General features: G+C 44.5%; 1 protein-coding gene across 2 annotated transcripts in view; it reads left to right on the top strand.

The window, feature by feature from the left end:
- The window catches only part of IFNGR2 (interferon gamma receptor 2), a 34,632-nt gene that overhangs the window by 5,990 nt on the left and 6,287 nt on the right, over window positions 1–22,355 (top strand). For both annotated transcript variants that reach the window (XM_030880788.3, XM_060297834.2), the window contains exons 2-4: window positions 8,915–9,047; window positions 15,842–16,050; window positions 20,342–20,487. In XM_030880788.3, the coding sequence (XP_030736648.1) occupies window positions 8,915–9,047; window positions 15,842–16,050; window positions 20,342–20,487 (488 nt within the window). The remainder of the gene's footprint in view (window positions 1–8,914; window positions 9,048–15,841; window positions 16,051–20,341; window positions 20,488–22,355) is intronic.

Genomic DNA, 22,355 nt, shown 5'->3' with positions numbered 1-22,355 from the left:
GGTCCCATTTGTTTATTTTTGTTTTTATTTCCATTTCTCTAGGAGGCGGGTCAAAAAGGATCTTGCTGTGATTTATGTAATAGAGTGTTCTGCCTATGTTTTCCTCTAAGAGTTTTATAGTGTCTGGCCTTACATTTAGTTCTTTAATCCATTTGGAGTTTAGTCTTGTGTATGGCATTAGGGAGTGTTCTAATTTCATTCTTTTACATGAAGCTGTCCAGTTATCCCAGACCCACTTATTGAAGAGACTGTCTTTTCTCCATTGTATATTCTTGCCTCCTTTATCAAAGATAAGGTGACCATATGTGCGTGGCTTTATCTCTGGGCTTTCTCTCCTGTTCCATTGATCTATATTTCTATTTTTGTGCCAGTACCTTATTGTCTTGATTACTGTAGCTTTGTAGTATAGTCTGAAGTCAGGGAGCCTGATTCCTCCAGGTCCGTTTTTCTTTCTCAGGATTGCTTTGGCTACTCGGGGTCTTTTGTGTTTCCATACAAATTGTGAAATTTTTTGTTCTAGTTCTGTGAAAAATGCCATTGGTAGTTTAATAGAGATTGCATTGAATCTGTAGATTGCTTTAGGTAGTATAGTCATCTTCACAATGTTGATTCTTCCAATCCAAGAACATGGTATATCTCTCCATCTGTTTGTATCACCTTTAATTTCTTTTGTCAGTGTCTTATAGTTTTCTGCATACAGGTCTTTTGTCTCCTTAGGTAGGTTTATTCCTAGGTATTTTATTCTTTTTGTTGCAATGGTAAATAGGAGTGTTTCCTTAATTTCTCTTTCAGATTTTTCATCATTAGTGTATAGGAATGCAAGAGATTTCTGTGCATTAATTTTGTATCCTTCTACTTTACCAAATTCATTAATTAGCTCTAGTAGTTTTCTGGTATCATCTTTAGGATTCTCTGTGTATACTATCATGTCATCTGCAAACAGTGACAGTTTTACTTCGAATATGTTGAATAATAGTGGTGAGAGTGGGCAGCCTTGTCTTGTTCCTGATCTTAGTGGAAATGGTTTCAGTTTTTCACCATTGAGAGCAATGTTGACTGTGGGTTTGTCATATATGGCCTTTATTATGTTGAGGTAAGTTCCCTCTATGCCTACTTTCTGGAGGGTTTTTATCATAAATGGGTGTTAAATTTTGTCAAAAGCTTTTTCTGCATCTATTGACATGATCATATGGTTTTTCTCCTTCAATTTGTTAATATGGTTTATCACATTGATTGATTTGCATATATTGAAAAATCCTTGCATTCCTGGGATAAACCCCACTTGATCATGGTGTATGATCCTTTAAATGTGCTGTTGGATACTGTTTGCTAGTATTTTGTTGAGGACTTTTGCATCTATGTTCATCAGTGATATTGGCCTGTAGTTTTCTTTTTTTGTGGCATCTTTGTCTGGTTTGGATATCAGGGTGATGGTGATCTTGTAGAATAAGTTTGGGAGTATTTCCTCCCTCTGCTATATTTTGGAAGAGTTTGAGAAGGATAGGTGTTAGCTCTTCTCTAAATATTTGATAGAATTTGCCTGTGAAGCCATCTGGTCCTGGGCTTTTGTTTGTTGGAAGATTTTTAATCACAGTTTCAATTTCAGTGCTTGTGATTGGTCTGTTTATATTTTCTATTTCTTCCTGGTTCAGGTTGTCCATTTCTTCCAGGTTGTCCATTTTATTGGCATATAGTTGTTTGTAGTAAGCTCTCATGATCCTTTGTATTTTTGCAGTGTCAGTTGTTACTTCCCCTTTTTCATTTCTAATTCTATTGATTTGAGTCTTCTTCCTTTTTTTCTTGATGAGTCTGGCTAATGGTTTATCAATTTCGTTTATCTTCTCAAAGAACCAGCTTTTAGTTTTATTGATCTTTGCTATTGTTTCCTTCATTTCATTTTCACTTCTTTCTGATCTGATCTTTATGATTTCTTTCCTTCTGCTAACTTTGGGGTTTTTTTGTTCTTTCTCTAATTGCTTTAGGTGTAAGTTTACATTGTTTATTTGAGATGTTTCTTGTTTCTTGAGGTAGGATTGTATTGCTATACACTTCCCTCTTAGAACTGCTTTTGCTGCATCTCATAGGTTTTGGGTCATCATGTTTTCATTGTCATTTGTTTCTAGGTATTTTTTGATTTCCTCTTTGATTTTTTCAGTGATCTCTTGTTTATTTAGTAGTGTACTGTTTAGTCTCCATGTGTTTGGTTTTTTTACAGACTTTTTCCTGTAATTGATATCTAGTCTCATAGTGTTGTGGTCAGAAAAGATACTTGATACAATTTTCAGTTTTCTTAAATTTTCCAAGGCTTGATTTGTGACCCAAGATATGATCTATCCTGGAGAATGTTCCATGAGCACTTGAGAAGAAAGTGTAATCTGCTGTTTTTGGATAGAATGTCCTTTGAATGTCAATTAAGTCCATGTTGTTTAATGTATCATTTAAAGCTCGTGTTTCCTTATTTATTTTCATTTTGGATGATCTGTCCATTGGTGAAAGTGGGGTGTTAAAGTTCCCTACTATGATTGTGTTACTGTCGATTTCTCCTTTTATGGCTGTTAGTATTTGCCTTATGTATTGAGGTGCTCCTATGTTGGGTGCATAAATATTTACAATTGTTATAACTTCTTCTTGGATTGATCCCTTGATCATTATGTAGTGTCCTTCTTTGTCTCTTGTATTAGTCTTTATTTTAAAGTCTATTTTGTCTGGTATGAGTATTGCTACTCCAGCTTTCTTTTGATTTCCATTTGCATGGAATATCTTTTTCCATCCCCTCACTTTCAGTCTGTATGTGTCCCTAGGTCTGAAGTGGGTCTCTTGTAGACAGCATATGTATGGGTCTTGTTTCTGTATCCATTCAGCCAGTCTGTGTCTTTTGGTGGGAGCATTGAATCCATTTACATTTAAGGTAGTTATTGATATGAATGTTCCTATTACCATTTTCTTAATTCTTTTGGGCTTGTTATTGTAAGTCTTTTCCTTCTCTTGTGTTTCCTGCCTAGAGAAGTTTCTGTAGCATTTGTTGTAGAGCTGGTTTGGTGGTGCTGAATTCTCTTCGCTTTTGCTTGTCTGTAAAGATTTTAATTTCTCTATTGAATCTGAATGAGATCCTTGCTGGGTAGAGTAATCTTGGTTGTAGGTTTTTCCCTTTCATCATTTTAAATATGTCCTGTCTCTCCCTTCTGGCTTGCAGAGTTTCTGCTGAAAGATCAGCTGTTAACCTTATGGGGATTCCCTTGTATGTTAATTGTTGCTTTTCCCTTGCTGCTTTTAATCTTTTTTCTTTGAATTTAATTTTTGATAATTGTATTAATATGTGTCTTGGTGTGTTTCTCCTTGGATTTATCCTGTATGGGACTCTCTGCATTTCCTGGACTTTATTGACTATTTCCTTACCCATCTTAGGGAAGTTTTCAACTATAATCTCTTCAAATATTTTCTCAGTCCCTTTTTTTTTCTCTTCTTCTTCTGGGACCCCTGTAATTCGAATGTTGGTGCATTTAATGTTGTCCCAGTGGTCTCTGAGATTGTCCTCAACTCTTTTCATTTTTTTTTCTTTATCCTGCCCTGTGGTAGTCATTTCCAGTATTTTATCTTCCAGGTCACTTATCTGTTCTTCTGCCTCAGTTATTCTGCTATTAATTCCTCCTAGAGAATTTTTAATTTCATTGATTGTGTTGTTCATCATTGTTTGTTTGCTCTTTAGTTCTTCTAGGTCCTTGTTAAATGGTTTTTGTATTTTCTCCATTCTATTTCCAAGATTTTGGATCATCTTTAATATCATTACTGTGAATTCTTTTTCAGGTAGACAGCCTATTTTCTCTTCATTTGTTAGGTCTGGTGGGTTTTTCCCTTGCTTCTTCATCTGCTGTGTATTTCTCTGTCTTGTCATTTTGCCTAACTTACTGTGTTTGGGGTCTCCTTTTCACAGGCTGCAGGTTCGTAGTTCCTGTTGTTTTTGGTGTCTGTCCCCAGTGGCTAAGGTTGGTTCAGTGGGTTGTGTAGGCTTCCTGGTGGAGGCGAGTGGCACCTATGTTTTGGTGGATGTGGCTGGATCTTGTCTTTCTGGTGGGCAGGCCCACGTCTGGTTGTGTGTTTTGGGGTGCCTGTGATCCTATTATGATTTTAGGCAGCCTGTCTGCTAATGGGTGGGGTTGTGTTCCTGTCTTGCTAGTTGTTTGGCATGAGGTGTCCAGCACTGTAGCTTGCTGGTAGTTGAGTGGAGCTGGGTCTTAGCGTTGAGATGGAGATCTCTGGGAGAGCTTTCGCTGTTTGATATTACTTGGAGCTGGGAGGTCTCTGGTGAACCAGTGTCCTGAGCTTGGCTCTCCCACCTCACAGGCTCAGGCCTGACACCTGGCCGAGCACCAAGACCCTGTCAGCCACACGGCTGTGCACGCCCTGTGTCCTCCTCAGAACCCTAAGTTTCATCCCCTCCCAAAGATATCTGTGTCCTGTGAATACATTAGGACACAGACATCTTTGGGAGGGGCCACTGTTCTGCCTACAGCAGGGTCAGACCATTGAATGCAGTGATCAGCATGGGGCTGGGCCCTCTGTTGCTGATCACTGAAGGCAGGGTCTGGGTATCGGGTTGCGGCTCGCCACCTGCAGAAGCAGCCATCCATCAGATCACCCTGAAATGGGCACGTCTTAAAAATCACACTTAGGCAGCAGTGTCTGGTTTGCCTTTCATTTGTGGTCCTGCATTTGCCCCTCACTCCATCTCTGGGAGAGATGGTATCATTTCATTATTCTTGGGAAAACTGAGGCTCAGGTGGGGTCGTGGTAGGATCCCATGGCTCTAGGTGGCAGGATCAGGATTCCAGCCAAAGCCCTTTGTCCAGAAATTCTCTTCCCTTCCCACAGAGCCTTTGTCAACACTGTTGACAGAAGGTGCTATGGCCCTAAATATATTGACCCTTTAGAGCCATCCAGATAAGTCCATGGTCCAGAGTTATACCCACTCCCTGCCTCAGCCACTGAGACCAGAGAAAAGGCAGGACTTACACATAAAGCAAGGAAGAGAAAGAGAGACTGAGATTAGCGCGGGTTTCGGGTGGACAAATGCAACCCTGAGGACACAGAAACTGGCTACATAATCCCTGAAGCAACTCAGGCCGCTGGGCTGCAAGCCACTCGCTCCCCAGATCCTGCGTGCCTGGTCCTCCAGGCACTAGGGATGAAACAGCCCCCAAGTGTGGCAACACCCAGCCCTCCTGGAGCTCGCTGCTCTAGTGTTGGGGGAGACTGTCAGTGAGCTGCTAGCAAGGAGGAGAGGAAACGATCACGTGGTGCTCGCACTGTTCTCAGCACCGCATGTGAAATTAACCCACTCATTCCTCATAATAACCCTTTGAAGTCTGCACTGTTTTCGTTTCCATTTCGCAGGGGAGGCAACCAGGCACAGAGAGGGAAACAGCTTGCTCAAGGTCCCGCAAAGCACGCGTGGCTTTGAACCCAGGCAGTCAAGTTCTGGAATCCATGCCTCTCACCACCGGGGTGTAAACAAAGGACGCAGGTGGTGGGAAAGCTAGGAGAAAAGGAAAGCAGGGATCGGGAGTGGCCTGCCCTGGGCTTCGTAGGCAGGAAGCTGCTCTGATAAGGTGGCATCTGAGCAGAGACATGAAGGGAGCGGGGGAGAGAGCCTGGCACAGGGGGAGAGAAGGCTCCAGAGAAGGGCAGCAGCAAGGGCAAGGCGAGGTGGGAGGGTTCCCGGCGCTTCCCAGGAACAAGGAGGAGGCCACGGGAGGCTGTGGAGGGACGGGCCTCCTGAGAGGCGTGCAGGGCCGGGGTTGAAGCTGTTGGTGTTAATGAGTGGGCAGCCTCTGGTACTTCACTGTGAAATCTACAGCCGTAAGACTCATTTTCTTCTCTGAATGTGGTGAGACAGGGGAGTCCAAGAAACTCAAATACGAGAGAAAAACTGCAGGTCCTCTCTCCACACCTCAGTAAAATGAAAGTTGAAGAAAGTGGAAGACTCATCTGGAGACCCCAGCTTTTCCAGAAGCCTTTCTTCTGGTCCACGTGCCAGTTGGGGTGGAAGACTTCACTGGTCCCCTGTCGCTCCCTTTCTCAGCTGAATGTTTAGACGGGGGAGAGGGTGCCAGGAGAAGGGCGGAGGGAGGGGGAACGCCTCTGGCCCCTCCCCAGAGATGGGGAGATGGGGAGGAGCCCTGGGGGAGGCCGAATAAGGGTCCCCAAAGGTGTCCACATCCTCATCCCCGGAACCTGTGACCACGTCATCTTACATGGCAAAAGGGGTTTGGCAGACGTGATTAAATTAGGGGTCCTGAGCTGGGGAGATTATCCTGGATTGTCGGGCTCTGTGGGCCCAGTGCAATCACAAGGGTCCTTGGAAGATGGGAGAGGGAGGCAAGAGAGTCAGAACCAAAGAGACGGCAGCACAAGAAAGACTCAGCCCAGCATTGCCGGAGGCAGAGGCCATGAGCCAAAGAATGTGAGCAGCTTCTAGGCAAGGAAAAAGGCAAGCTTCCAGAAGGAACAGAGCCCTGCCGACACCTTGACATGGGCCCAGTGAGACCTACTGCAAACTTCTGACCTCCAGAGCTGTAAGAGCATAAATCTGGATTGTTTTAAGACACTACATTTGGGGTCATTTCTTTCAACATCAGTAGGAAACTGGGGACTTCCCTGGTGGTGCAGTGGTTAAGAATCCACCTGCCAGTGCAGGGGACACGGGTTTGAGCCCTGGACCGGGAAGATCCCACATGCCGCAGAGCAGCTAAGCCCGTGCACCACAACTACTGAGCCTGTGCTCTAGAGCCCGCGAGCCACAGCTACTGAGCCTGTGTACTGCAACTACTGAAGCCCGCGCACCTAGAGCCCTTGCTCCGCAACAAGAGAAGCCACCGCAATGAGAAGCCCACGCACCACAACAAAGAGTAGCCCCAGCTCGCCACAACTAGGAGAAAGCCCGCATGCAATGAAAATCCAATACAGCCAAAAATTAATTAATTTTTTAAAACTAGGAAACTAATATAGACAGTAGAAGGCCTCCGGTATGCTCTGATGGGTGCCCAGCCCCAACCAAGCACTCACCCCTGAGACCCTGCACATCCCTCCCTGGAAGCAGAACTTCATTTCTCAGCTCAGCTTTGGCATCCACTGGGCTATAGCAGCCACAGTGAGCGGGATGGGCCTGACCAGGAGACCAGCCTCCCGCCATGCTGCGCCTTTGGCCCAGCTTCCATGAGGCCTGGTATGAGTTGGCAGCAGTGCTGGTGAGCTGCTTGAATTAAGATCTAGAATGGAGGTCAGCCCAAGGTCATAGCTGTGAAGACAGTGGACATTCTGTAAGTAAACAAGTGGCCACAGACTCTAGGTAATGTACCTTTCAGAAGAGAGCAGCGGGCCAGGCTATCAGCTGATCCGGGCATCCTTCTTTAAGCTTGGATGCATTTACTGAAATTGTGTGGTTTGAGTTTCCTGCTTTGAATTCTGGAACGGCATGTTTTTCAAACTTCACTTTCCACCTCTGGGTGTTTCTCATTAATGGTTTTTTTTTTGTTTTTTTTTTTGTCCGCTGCGTCGGGTCTTTGTTGCTGTGCGTGGGCTTTCTCTAGTTGCAGCGAGCGGGGGCTACTCTTTGTTGCACAGGCTTCTCATTGCAGTGGCTTGAGCACGGGCTCTAGGCATGCAGGCTTCAGTAGTTTTAGCACACGGGCCCTACAGCTCACGGGCTTCAGTAGTTGTGGCGTACAGGCTTAGTTGCTCTGTGGCATGTGGGATCCTCCCGGACCGGGGATCGAACCCATGTCCCCTGCGTTGGCAGGCGGATACTTTACCACTGCGCCACCAGGGAAGTCCCCATTAATCTTTAAATCTCAGAGAAAGTCTATCATTACGGTCTGTTTTCTAACTAGAGCAAAGGCTCCCGTGCGGGCAGCCTCTAGCCCAATCCTGTAAAGCACCTGTTTGGAGTTGTGTCTCCCAGGTCACCCCGAAAAGGGGGATTCAGATCTTGGTGGCAGTTCCCTGGGGAATGTGTTATTCTATCGTTTGTAGTTCTCAAACTTCAGTGTGCATGAGAATCAGCTGGGAAGCTTGTTGAAATGCAGAACTCCTGGTCTGGGGCGGAGCCTGGGAATCTGCATTTTAACTTCAGTGCTTGTGATGTTGGGGGGGGTCTTTGAGAAACACAGCGACTCTGATGAAGCTCAGAAGACAAGTCCTCACCCTCCCAGGTGTCTGTGGGCTTTGCACGCCTGGTTTGGGGTATGTTTCTGTGTGTGTGTGTGTGTGTGTGTGTGTGTGTGTGTGTGTGTGCGCGCGCGCGCACCCATGTTTGTGGACGTTTACCAAACACTCCTTTGGTATAAGTCTGGGTCTAATGCATGTCAAGTAGTCATCAAGTTAATTTTCTCCACGGCCTTCTGCAGTCTACTGTTACTTATTCCTTACTCCTGACGAAGAAACAGAAGCCCGGGCTGTTAAGTTACCCACACTTACTAAACGTAAAACAGGCATTCTGGTTCAGCCAGACCCCATACCCAGGACCCATTCATAAGGACTGGAACCTGCAAGTGGAAAGGCATCCCCAAGCCCCCCTTTTTCCCACGGTCTGTGTCAGTGGTGCCGTCTTTAGTCAAAGGCTAAAGGAGTAGGGGAGAACGGGTAATACCAAAAACTGAGGCGTAATGGGAAGGAAATCCAAAAGAGGGGATATATGTATACGTATGGCTGATTCATTTTGCTGTTCAGTAGAAACTAACACAGCATTGTAAAGCAACTATACTCCAATAGCAATTAGTTAAAAAAAAAAAAAAAAACCAAGGTGTAGGAATGGTCTGGTAGAGTGCATTGGAATATTTTTGTAATCGATTTTTCTCCTCTTGACCCTCCCTTTCTCTCCCGCCTCTCCTCCCTTCTCTTATTCTCTGTCCCTGTCAAGACACCCCCTTCCAGCTGCCTGCTCCTCGAAACCTGAAGGTTCACCTGTACAACGCCCACCAGGCTCTGAGCTGGGAGCCTGTGTCCCTGAACAATGACGCAAGGCCGGTGGTCTACCAGGTGCAGTATAAATAGTAAGCGACATTTCCGTTGGCATTCTTACTGGGAGCTGGGGTTGGGAGGTTGTTACGGAACCTGAGGCCAGCTGCCTGTTCTTGCCTCTTGGCAGGCTGTATGCAAATCCATGGGAAGCAGATAGTTCTCTTGTACTTTTTACATCTCCAAGGACAGAGATTTCACAACACCCCGTGTATCTGAAGGCTGAAAGGACGCTGGCCATCAGAGAACTCAGCTGTCTAACCACATGACTGCTTAGTTTGGTGAAAGTTGATTCATCAGTTTCAAGAGAAGATGTATAAAAAGCCTTCCTATCTTGAAAGGGCAAGAGGCATCTTTTGGTCTTCATCTCTTTCAAGTGTCAAAATCTGGTTTATTTAGGCTTGTGGGCCAAATTTGGTCTAATAAGGAAGTTATTCATCTAATGAACTATTAATTCTCAGTTTCTAAGCTGGTGTTCCATTTTGCATTTTTTTCTGGCCCCTCATTCTGTCTCTCACCTTCTTTTCAAGCTTTTTTACAGTTTGCCATCACTTGATTTGCAGTATAGACACATAGGGGAAGAAGAAAGGCAAAATCCAAGTCCTTGTTTACCCTGTTAAATGAATTAAGTGGAGACTAAGTTAAAATTATTGTGGGAATTCCCTTGCGGTCCAGTGGTTAGGACTCCACTCTTCCAATACACAGGGCGTGAGTTCAATCCCTGGTCGGGGAACAAAGATCCTGCATGCCACACGGTGCACACACACACAAAATTATCGGCTAAGTCATTTTTAGATTACTAAATAAGCAAAATTTTAAAAAATAGGAATGCTAGGGGCTTCCCTGGTGGCGCAGTGGTTGAGAGTCCGCCTGCCGATGCAGGGGACACGGGTTCGTGCCCCGGTCCAGGAAGATCCCACATGCCGCGGAGCGGCTGGGCCCGTGAGCCATGGCCGCTGAGCCTGCGAGTCCGGAGCCTGTGCTCCGCAACGGGAGAGGCCACAACGGTGAGAGGCCCGCATACCGCAAAAAAAAAAAAAAAAAAAAAAAGGAATGCTCAGTGCTTTTGAGAATGTGGCTGGTGGATGCAGTGCTGGATCAGGATCAATTATGAGCACAGCCCCCTTAGAAAATAATTCTACTCTTCACTTACAGTCTTAGGGATGTCCATGTTACTTTCATCCTAGGCAGACAATATGACCCCCCCATCATGAAAAAAAACAAACTTTTATTCATGAAGATATACTGATACATTGAAGTGTCTATTCATGTCCATTAGCAGGAAGGTGGCAAACTGTGTCAAGTTTTAACTTATGGATGAACCGTTAGGTGACCAGTAAAAAGGGTAGTTATGTGTCACATGACAGCAGGTGCAACTGTATGCGACATGGAATGAGTCTGTGGTCAAGAGCAGGCAGGCAATGTAGAAAAATTACAGACGGTTAATTTGTTAGAGGAGTAGTTTCCAGATGACTTCGTTTTCATCGTGAACTATCCATTGTAACAATACTTGCTTAACAAAAATAAATTCTGAACTGGGATTTGAGTACTATCTCTGGATTGCATTTATCTATTTCTTAAGTAATTATAAATTATAAACATGATCATCTGTAATAAAAGGACCAGTCCATGAGGACCGGCTACATAATTTGCAGGGCCCGGTGCAAAATGAAAACATAGGGCCCCTTGTGCAAAAACTATTGGGAATTTCAGGATGGTAAAGCAGAGCTTCAAACCAGGTGCCCTCCTAGGAGTACAGCTTTGTGCCACTGCGCAGGTCACGTGCCCGTGAAGCTGGCCCTGCTCGGCATTGAGTAAATATGGTATCCTAGAGCCACACAAGAAGATTTCAGTAAGGGGAAGTTACAGCTGATCTGTTGACTAGCATTCCTTAGCCTTGACTGGGGAAGTACATTTGTGGGTTGACAGAGCACCTCTAAATATTAGAAGTATTTGTTAAAGCCTTTGACAGTTTCACATCACAGACCAACCTGTTTCACTGTGTTTTCTATTCGGAAAGCATTTTGTAGATATTTTATCAGGTTAGAGGTTGGTTTGGGATGTGATGTGTTGAATGTGAATGTCCCTATTTGTAAAAGCTGAGGGGGTCACTGAAAACTCAAACAGAAGCTAATTTTGTTTTCTTTTCCAATTATAGATTTGATCATGGAAGAGGGCCTTTGCTTTTTTTGTCGGTTTGTTTCTAGGTACTTTCACATGTTTAGGACATTTTAGTTACATTAAATAATTTAATTTTGAGGGGGCTCAAAATTAAATTTAAAAAATTTAAAAAAAAATTAAAAAATGGGACTTAAAAGTTTCCATTCTGTTTCTCTCCAGTAAAACATCACTATAATTATAAATAAACGTGCCTCTGTTTTTTGACAGTCACAGTAGCAAAGCCAAAATTACATAGAGCACTTTGTGGGCAAATTTTAAGTTTAAATCAGAAGTTGCAGATCATGTGGCCTAAAGTCTGTGTTTGGTCACAGTGTTTAATTTTTTTTTTCCAATTAGTGCCAACATTTAAACATCTGGAGAGTTCACTTAAAAAAAAAAAAAGAACCGAATTTCTGTTTTTTCTTGAAAATAAAAACAGGCAGACAGCAGGGCCCTTTCTAGGTCACACCCCACTTGCCCAGTCTTCCCAATGCATTTTTTAAATTTCATTGTTTTATAATTTTAATAGCAATACATTTTCTTTATAGAAAATGTGGAAAATCCAGAAAAGTAAAAAGAATAAAATTAAAACAACCTGCTGTCCAAGAAAAATCACTATTCTCATTTTAGTGTATTTCTCTCTAGACATTTTTTTCTAAATACGTGCAGTTGTTTGCAAATGTGCCAGCATGTGTGTAAGACTGAAACAAAACTGGGGTTATGCTTCTGGGTCCTGTTTCCTTTTTTTCTTTCCTTTTAACTTAATGTAGTTAAGCATGTAGCCACTTTTTTCATACAGTTATTTCTGTGTGAACATTTTTATTCTATGTTCTGTTATATGATGTATCACTCAGGATTTTTTAAACTTTTCCTCACTCATGAGTGGTATAAATAGTTGACAGTTTGTGACTGTTATAAGTAATGTCCTCAAACATAAACTGTGTCGGATTGTTTTCTTACATTTCTGGACGATGACTTGCTGGGTTCAAAGGGAAAAAACTTCATCATTTTTGGAAGTGATGTAACAGAGGCTGGACAGTGAAATCATTGGTTGCCCAGGTGTTTAACAGACATTTAGATGGTGGTTACTAGGCACCAGGCCCTGATCCAGGCACTTTCCTGGTGTCCACTGTTTCAACTGTCAGGACAACCCTGAGAGTCAGATGCTATAGTTCATCCCATCTTATAGATAAGAAGACTGAGGAACAGAGAAGTGAAGTAACTGGGATTTGAATCCAGGTAATCTGGCCCCAGAGTCCATGTGTTTAATCATTATGCTGTTCTCTCTCTCATGATGAGGTTGCTTTCAAAATTAGGTAAAAGGGACAGAGGCCATCCACATGAGTACATTGCCAGGAGCCAGGACTACTTGCTGGGTAGGGCTCAGACTGGCTGATTCAACATAAGCCTGGGCAAGAGGGTGGGAGTCCAGACATGGGGCAGTGCCATGCTCGTGAGGCTGTGTCCATTTCATTATCCATTTAAATGGGGCCCACAGCACCTTATTTTTGTCCTTTGCAATTAGATGGGGAGGCCACCTTCCAGAACTCCACTTCCCCCCACCCCCGCAAACTGCTGACCTTCATGTGTCAGCTCTCATTTAAATTTGGATGGCTTGTGCCCTTTTAAACACCTTTTCTGAGAAACACTTTTAAAAAGTAGTTCTGAAATTCAGCGGATTTCTGTGTATTGATTTTGTAACCTGCAACTTCACCAAATTCAATGATGAGCTCTAGTAGTTTTCTGGTAGCATCTTTAGGATTTTCTATGTATAGTATCATGTTATCTGCAAACAGTGACAGTTTAACTTCTTTTCGAATTTGGATTCCTTTTCTTTCTTTTTCTTCTCTGATTGGCTAGGACTTCCAAAACTATGTTGAATAAAAGTAGCGAGAGTGGACCTCCTTGCCTTGTTCCTGACCTTAGAGGAAATGCTTTCAGCTTTTCACCCTTGAGTCTGATGTTAGCTGTAGGTTTGTCATATATGGCCTTTATTATGTTGAGGTAGGTTCCCTCTGTGCCCACTTTCTGGAGAGTTTTTATCATACATGGGTGTTGAATTTTCTCAAAAGCTTTTTCTACATCTATTGAAATGATCATGTGGTTTTTATTCTTCAATTTGTTGATATGGTGTATCACACTGATTGATTTGCGTATATTGAAAAACCTTTGCATCCCTGGGATAAATCCGAAAGGGGCAAGCTTGGAGGTGAGGGGGGAGATGGTCAGTTCCCTGGCAAATCAGGGAGAGGGCCTTTTGCCCCAGTTCAACAGCTGGGATTGGCAGGGAGAAGGTTATAGTACCTTTAAGTATCTGTATAACTTAAAAAAAAAAACACTTACCCCCTTGTGAAGCACAGCACCCCCAGACTGAGAGGGGCTGCCTGTGGTTTGTGGTCCCTTCCCCATTAGGGCCTGTGGCCCCAGGGCGTGGAGTATGGTGGGCGTCTTCTGTGGAATCCCTGGCCACATGTGGCTTTCATCTGGTCACCCGCCACATTAGCAGAAGATAAGTCTCCAGGCAGGGTCAGAGGTACACTTAGAAGCACATGTGTTGTGTGAGAGCTGGTGGCCGTGACCCCCTCAGCCTCATTTCTCCTGTCTCCCCTGGCCTTGCTTTCCAGGCCAGAGTTGCTGTCCAGGGCACAGCCTGTCCCTAGAGGGGACGTGCCTGCTGCCGCACTACTGAGGCTTCTAGAGCTTCCTCCCTGCCTTTTCTCAAGTCAGTCACCTAAGGACAGAGCTCAGAGTCAGCGAGTAGAATCCCACGTGGGCAGGTGGCATTGGGACTCTGGGGAATGCATTCTCACTTACAAGGATGCATGGCCTTACATTTGGCAAAGTTTTCATGTGGCCAAGACTCTCTTTAAATGGGCAGCTATGGGGTAAAAACAAACTCTACACCAGCAGGAAGTATGGGTATGGTTTGTATGAACACAGTATCATACATGTAACACCTGTAACAGCCTAAGACATAGGCTACAGAGGCTGAGTTTGAAGCATTAAAATCAACTGTAGAACAAAACGGCAGAAAATGTTTGCAAATCATATATCTGATAAGGGACTTGTATCCAGAATGTATAAAGAACTCTTACAACTCAAAATTAAAAGGCAAATAACCCAATTAAAATATAGACAAAGGATTTGGGTAGACAGTTCTCCAAAGAAGATATGCAAATAGCCGATAAGCACGTGAAAAGATACTCAACATCATTAGTCACCAGGGAAAATACAGCCACTTGGATGGCTACAATAAAAAAGGCATGGGCTTCCCTGGTGGTGCTGTGGTTAAGAATCCGCCTGCCAATGCAGGGAACACGGGTTCGAGCCCTGGTCCAGGAAGATCCCACATGCCGCGGAGCAACTAAGCCTGTGCGCCACAACTACTGAGCCTGCGCTCTAGAGCCTGCAAGCCACAACTACTGAGCCTGTGTACTACAACTACTGAAGCCCGCGCACTACAACTACTGAAGCCCGCGCGCCTAGAGCCCTTGCTCCGCAACAAGAGAAGCCACCGCAATGAGAAGCCTGCACACCGCAATGAAGAGTAGCCCCTGCTCACCGCAACTAGAGAAAGCCCGTGTGCAGCAATGAAGACCCAATGCAGCCGAAAATAAATAAAATAAATAAATTTATTTTAAAAATAAAATAAAAAAGGCATAATAACAAGTGTTGGTGACGATAGGAGAAATTGGAACCCTCATACATTGTGGGTGGGAATGTAAAATGGTGCAGCTACTTCGGAAATCAGTTAAAAATAGAGTTACCATATGACCCGGCAAGTCCACTCCTAGGTATACACCCCACAGAACTGAACATAAGTTCACAAAGAAATTTACATGCGAATATTCTTAGCATTATTCACAATAGCCAAAAAGTGGAGACAACCCAGGTGCCCATCAGCAGATCAGTGGATAAACTAAATGTGGTATGTACATACAATGGGACATTATCTGGTCATAAGAAGGGATGAAGTACTGATACATGCTACAACATGTATCACGCTTGAAAACATACTAAGTAAAACAGGCTAAGTGAAGGGCACTCGTCACAAAAGACCACATAGTTCATGATTGTATTTCTATGAAATGTCCAGAACAGGCAACTCCATAGAGGTAGAAAGTATATCAGTGGTACCGTGCTTGGGGGGTGGAGGAAGTGGAGAGCGACTGCTGTAGGTGCAGGGGTTTTTAGGGGATGATGAACGTGTCCTGAAATGGATTGTGCTGAGGCTGCACACCCGTGTGAATTTACTGAAATCCATTTTAAATGGGGGTAGTGGTACCACTTTAAATGGGGGTAGTGTATGGTATGTGAGCAATGTCTCAATCAAAAACATCGAATTAAAATCTCATCTCTGGGGCTTCCCTGGTGGCGCAGTGGTTGAGAGTCCGCCTGCCGATGCAGGGGACGTGGGTTCGTGCCCCGGTCCGGGAAGATCCCACATGCCGCAGAGCGGCTGGGCCCGTGAGCCATGGCCGCTGAGCCTGCGCGTCTGGAGCCTGTGCTCCGCAACAGGAGAGGCCACAGCAGTGAGAGGCCTGCGTACCGCAAAAAAAAAAAAATAATAAAATAAAATATAAATAAATAAAAACTCATCTCTGGGGAAACTGTTAATATGTGATCAAAGAGAGACTTGTGCAAAGTAAAATCCTTCTTCCCTTTGCAGCAGCACGAGTAGTACCTGGTATGACGTCAACAGAAAAGACAGCAGGGTGGATTGTACGAACCTCACCGGGACAGAGTGCAACTTTACCGCAAACAGCCTCTCGGAGGGCTTCCCACGGCATTTCAACATCACTTTACGCCTCCGAGCTAAGCTGGGGGACCTCGTCTCTGCCTGGGTAGAGGCGCCTTGGTTCGAACACTATCGGAATGGTAAGACGACTTGGGTACAAACTTCCTTTAACGTTTGCAGGTTTTCTTCACTTTCCTCTTCGCTGAGCGGTACTGACTCCACGCCCCTCCGTCCTGCCTCTCACCCTAAATAACCAGCACCCAGGTGGGTATGATCGTCAAACCCGAGTACTGACCACGGAAGCTGGGGCTAGGGGAGGGTGATTTGCTAGGCCTGGGAGTTGTCAAACCGCAGCCTGCAGGTCAAAATCCTGCCCACCAACTGGTTTTTGTAAAGTTTTATTGGAAAGAAAATGTGTTATATATGTACAATGGAATGCTACTCAGCCATAAAAAAGAATGAAATAATGCCATTTGCAGCAACATGGTTGGACCTAGAGATTATCATATAAGTGAAGTAAGTCAGAGGAAGAAATATTGTATGATATCACTTACATGGGGAATCTAAAAAAATGATACAAATGAACTTATTTACAAAACAGAAACAGACTCACAGACATAGAGAAAAAACTTATGGTTACCCAAGTGGAAAGGGGGGGAGGGATAAATTTGGAGTATGGGATTAAGATATACACACTACTATATATAAAATAAACAACAAGGACCTACTGTATAGCACAGGGAACTTGTAATAACCTATAATGGAAAAGAATCTGAAAAAGAATACATGTATAACTGAATCACTTTGCTGTACACCTGAAACTAACACAATACTGTAAATCAACTATACTTCAATTTAAAAAAAAAAAGTTTTATCGGAATGCAGTTTCCCCATCTTTTCATATACCGTCTATGGCTGCTTCCAAGCTGCAACAGGCGAGCTGAGTAGTCGCAACAGGGGCTGCGTGACCAGTCAGAGCGTCAACTCACTCTGGTGCTTTACTGAGAAAGTTTGCTAACCTCTGTGCTGGAGGGAATACTAGCATATTGGCTTCACTGATCACTGTTACATGGCACAACTTCTTTTACGTTCAGGAAGGATTTTAGTTCAGCCTTGAACAGTACCTGGCACATAGGAGAAAATATCTGTGGAATGATTGAATGAACAGATATGCTCCCAGATGTTGGAAGGGAGCATGAGAGTCGTCAGACACTAGTTTATAGATGTGTTCCTTCAATTATTCATTTTTCACATGGTCAGCCATGCCTAATGTTTCTCCGGTGTCTATGCAAACACAAAGTATGGAACTTCGTGGGATCCTGATTCAAATTAAACAGAGGTATAAGACAATTGGGGAAATGTGATCACTGTCTAGATCTTTGATGATTTATAAAGCAATTGTTGCTAATAGACTTTAGGTGTTGTAATGGTATTTTGTTATTTTTTTTAAAAAGGCGGGGAGTCTGGTCTTTTCAAGATACATACTGAAGTATTTACAGATGCAATGATGTAATGTCTGAGATTCCTTCAGAATAATCCAGAGAGTGGGAGGGGCAAGGTGGTCCTTACAAGGTGGATGGGCACAGGAGAAACAAAACTGGTCAGGACTTGATGGTTGCTTTAAAGTTGGGTGATGAGTACATGAGCTTTGTTTACAGTCTTCTCTACTTTCTATATGTTTGAAATTTTCTGTAATAGAAGCTAAGAAAGGGACTTTCCTGGTGGTGCAGTGGTTAAGACTCCACACTCCCAGTGCAGGGGGCCCGGGTTTGATCCCTGGTCAGGGAACTAGATCCTACATGCATGCCGCAACTAAGAGTTCACATACCGCAACTAAGACCCAGCACAACCAAGATAAATAAATAAATTTTTTTAAAATTATTTTTTAAAAAAAGGTTTTTGCTAGCAATTTGAGGATGGTATGAGAAGACAGTGCAGTCCCTGCTGGCTGGTCTTCTGTGGACAAGTTATTTGTCCTTGAGTGGAGAACCATCACACATCTGAGCTATCAAGCATTACCTAAGTGGGAGTTAGTGGAGAAAAAAGTAATGGCGGTATCAGAAGCAGGACCTGTCGTCAAGTTGCTGGTCCAGAGTCAGCCAGCTGCTGCTCTCTCCTCCCGGCCAGAGGTGGGCAGCCATGTCCTCGGTTAGTTACTGGTGGGGAGTCACTGGTAAACTTCAAGACAGTGGTGTTCTCAGAGCCCATCGCTGCTTTCAGCACTTGCAGTCAAGTCAGGATGGGTAACCAACTTGAAGATGCTTTACTGAGGGTAGAGGGATGAGATGGTGCCTGAAGGGGGCAGGCTTTGGCATCACATAAACTTGGGTTCAAATCCCAACACTGCCACTTACCGGCTGTTACTCTGGGCAAGTAATGTCCCTCTGGGCTTCAGTTTCCCCCTCTGGGAAATGGGGATGGCCCTCTGTGGTTGTTACATAGATCTGTGTGGACACGGATATAAAGTCCGTGTTGCCAGGTTTAGAGTGATCGCTCAGTCTGTGGACACTGCTATCAGTAATGACCCATAGATCCACTGAGTCCTCCTTCAGGGCCCAGAGAAAAGGCAGACTGTCCGCCTTCGAGAGACAGACTCATCACGTTGGTATCAGATTCTCCATCTGGCACGCCCTTCAGAAGGGCAGGTCTTTCGGTGCTGACCTTTCAGCGGTTAAGTGATTAGTCATCCAGGCTCCCATGCCCACTCCGGTGGGTAAGTCACAGAAAAGTCTAGAGAATCTGCTCAGCGGGGCCCTGGGCCTGCAGGTCCACATGTTGTTCCATGCTCCAGTCACTTCGCTTTCAAAAGCGTAGCTTGAAGACGTGAGTGCCAGCATCTGTGAGCAGGTTTAATGAGAGCTTTTTGTTACACACAGCTAATCCACTAACATCGCTGTGGCTTGAGGTGGGCCAGGCCCGACCCTGTATCTGTCTGGACTTAGTTCCTCCACCAGAACAAAGGAGATCAGAGGGCATGAGTGCAAACCCTGCAGGGACCAGTTACTTTTACAGAGAGAGAAAGGTGACCAGAACCCTCCCCAACCTGGGAGAGCCCAGGGCGGAGTGTGGAAGTGAGAGAGAGAAATCCAGCCCCACTTTGGTGAACGCAGAACTGGTCACCGTGATATGATCATCTGTGTGTATAGAAGATGCAGAAACAGGCCTCTTAGAATTTGGAGGACACAACCTGTATTTTGATCTGAGTTCCTCTGGTTAATTATACAATTTAAATGCTCAGCTGATAAATGCCGTAATCTTCCTTCTAAGAGCATATCATGAGCCATAGTCCTTGGCTGTCCTGTGACTTATATGAAAAGCCTTAACAAATAGACGTATGCTGCTAATATTTCTCAGTTATTATATTTAATCACTGTATTAGAAAAAGCTAGAAAGATACACGTATTTAAAAGTTTTTAAACACCACTTTTGGTGGGCTAACAAAATCTTTTCCCTCTCTGCATGAAAATGTGACCTTTGGTTAACCTTCCAGCTCTCTGGAAACCTGATAAAGGTGGCATATGAACCACGTTATTTTTTTTTCTTTTCCTTTTTTTATTGGGGTATAGTTGTTTTACAATGTTGTGTTAGTTTCTACTATACAGCGAAGTGAATTAGAGTTCCCCATGCTATACAGGAGGTTCTTATTTGTTATCTATTTTATACATATTAGTGTATATATGTCAATCCCAATCTCCCAATTCATCACACCATCACCCTGCCACTTCCCCCCTTGGTGTCCATCCGTTTGTTCTCTACATCTGTATTTCTGCCTTGCTAACCGGTTCATCTGTACCATTTTCTAGGTTCCACATATATGTGTTAATACACGATATTTGTTTTTCTCTTTCTGACTTACTAGCATTGCTTATGGTCAGAAGGACCTCTGGTTGGTAAATAGCACTTCAACCAGGCCAGTCTTAACCACCTGGTAGGAAACCGTGTCTGGGGCATTGCTGAGTGAAGGGGTTCTTGTAACTTGGGCATGTCCCTTGTGGGGACTCTGGAAACTCTTCTTGTGGAATTGTGATGAGAAATACTGGCTCTTGTGGTTGAGCCAGGGAGTGCCCTGTACCTGCCCGATCCTTGCACCTGAGCTGTCTCCTGGGGGTGGGCAGGCGCGGCCATGTGGACAACTGTGAGGACCCCTCCTTCCGTGAAGGCCAGAAACCCCTGGGGCCACTCTGTAGCTCCACTGGGCTACCTGCCCCAGAGCCTTCCAAGTAAATCTGGTGCCCAGAACAGCCTCTGGTAGTCTGAATGCAATCTCATGGCATATATAAATATATGCATGTGTGTAACATACTAAATATAATTACATGTACAATATACATATTCTGTATATATATATATGATGTACATGTGTATGTATATATATGTATCTACGTATATACATAGACTGATGGATTGATTTTGTTTGTAATTCTATTTCAGCCACCATCGGGCCTCCAGAAGACATCTGGGTGACCCCAGAAGAAGGTTCCCTTATCATCAGCTTTTCTTCTCCCTTTGATGTCCCTGCCTCTGTGGCCTTTTTTTGGTATTATGTCTACTACTGGGAAAAGGGAGGAAGCAAACAGGCAAGAGCATTTTTCCTCTTTGTTTTTGATTTTCATTTCTTTGGAGTTTCTGGATAGCAAAAGAAAGTCTACTTTAAAGTGGCCAAGGACACCAGGGTATCCCAGTATCCCCTTAGGGGCTGAGCCTTAGCGGTTTTGCTCTTTCTCTTCAGGACCTCTGCTTCTACTCACTGTGCTGAGACTCCCCTCCCACCAGACCCATCTGCAGGGCCCTCTCTGCCTGGTATCACATGGTCCCCATGGTCTGGGTCTGGACTCAGCCGGTGCCCATGGTGCCTTTGCCACACTCCGGAGTTTGGGGAGCTTCTGTGGGCCTGTTTCTACAGCAATGAACTTACTACTGCAGTCTGCAAGGTTTAACTATATGAATTCTCTGGTTTGCATGGTTTGCAAAGAGGGCAATATGAATAGGTGAAAAGTCTACTGGAAGGAGAGAGAGTGTTCTAGGGAGAAGAGCCAGTAGGTTGGAAAAGGCTCGGCACATTTGGGGAACTGCACGTGCTTGGATCCTTTAGAAATGCAGGCCACGTGAGGGGCTGGGGCAGGGTAAGGTTGACAAAGGTGGGTCAGACCAAAAGGGGTCTGGTCAGCCCTGGGTAGCACAAGAAAAAACTGACGGCCTTTAATCACCTCCAGTATCTGATTATCCAAGCTACATTCTTTTTCTTCTATTTTTTGGCCACGCCACACGGCATGCGGAATCTTAGTTCCCCAACCAGGGATCGAACCCACACCTCCTGCAGTGAAAGCGTGGAGTCGTAACCACTGGACCACCAGGGAAGTCCCTCCAAGCTACATTTAGTGATGTTTTACTACCTGTGTAAATTCGTGATTTCCTAAGTTCAACATTATTATAATTTTTTATAAGAATAAGAGCTTATGTTTATCCAGAGCTTTCTTTGTGTCTGGCACCTGGCCCAGGCACTTTAGATACATCATCTCATTTAACCTTTACACCCACCTGTTTCACAGAGAGGGAAACCAAGTGGTTAAGTAACTAGCCCAAGGCCAGCAACTGACAGCAAAGCAGAGGAGACATCTAGCCTCAAGGTCCATGCTCTTAATTGCTGTTTCTCTCCCACATAGTTGATGTTTGCACTTGCTCTTCATTTCTTTGTGGTGAGTGTAAAAACACGGAGGAAGGCAAAACTCACTGAAGAACAGACTCTTAGCAAATAGGGAAGAAAGAAATAATCGTTTCCAGGGACCGGAAATCCTGAGGTCAAGGTCTGGTCAACTGGAATAGAGAACGCCTGGAAGAATGCAGAAGGGATTCCCCTTTCTCCCTTTCAGCCAGAGCATGTATACTTTGGACTTTCATGAACAAAAGATTCTGGGGCTAAAGTAACTCTGAAAGCCACCTGTACGATCTCCTTTCCAGCTGTGAGTCTGTATGTCAGGGGTCCCCAAGTCCAACCCCTAGATTTGCTCGAAGGATGCATGGGACTCAGTGTATAGTTGTACTCGAGGCTGTGATTTATTCCAGAGAGAAGACACAAAACAAACTCAGCAAAGGGAAGAGGCACATGGGGCAAAGTCTAAAGGAATCCAGGCATAAGCTTCCGAGTCTTCCCCTGGAAGTCACCCAGGACACACTTAACAACAAGAGTGACGTGACAGCACGTGTGAAATCTTATCTACCAGAGAAGCTCGTTAGAGGCTCAGTGCCCAGGGCTTTTACTGGGGGCTGGTCACACAGGCACCCTCTGCCCAACATAGACACCAAAACTCCAGACTCCCAGAGGGAGAGCAGGTGTTCAGCATAAAGAGCATTGTTTATACAGGAAACCACCCTTATCAGTCAGGGAATGGCGGAAACACTGCTCAAATCCAAGTCCCAGATGCCAGCCTTGGGTCAGCCTTGCAAG

This window comes from Globicephala melas, chromosome 4, assembly GCF_963455315.2.
Source record: "Globicephala melas chromosome 4, mGloMel1.2, whole genome shotgun sequence".
Taxonomy (NCBI): Eukaryota; Metazoa; Chordata; class Mammalia; order Artiodactyla; family Delphinidae; genus Globicephala; species Globicephala melas.
The sequence above is the reverse complement of the archived record's forward strand: the minus strand, read 5'-3'. Positions and strand labels throughout refer to the sequence as shown.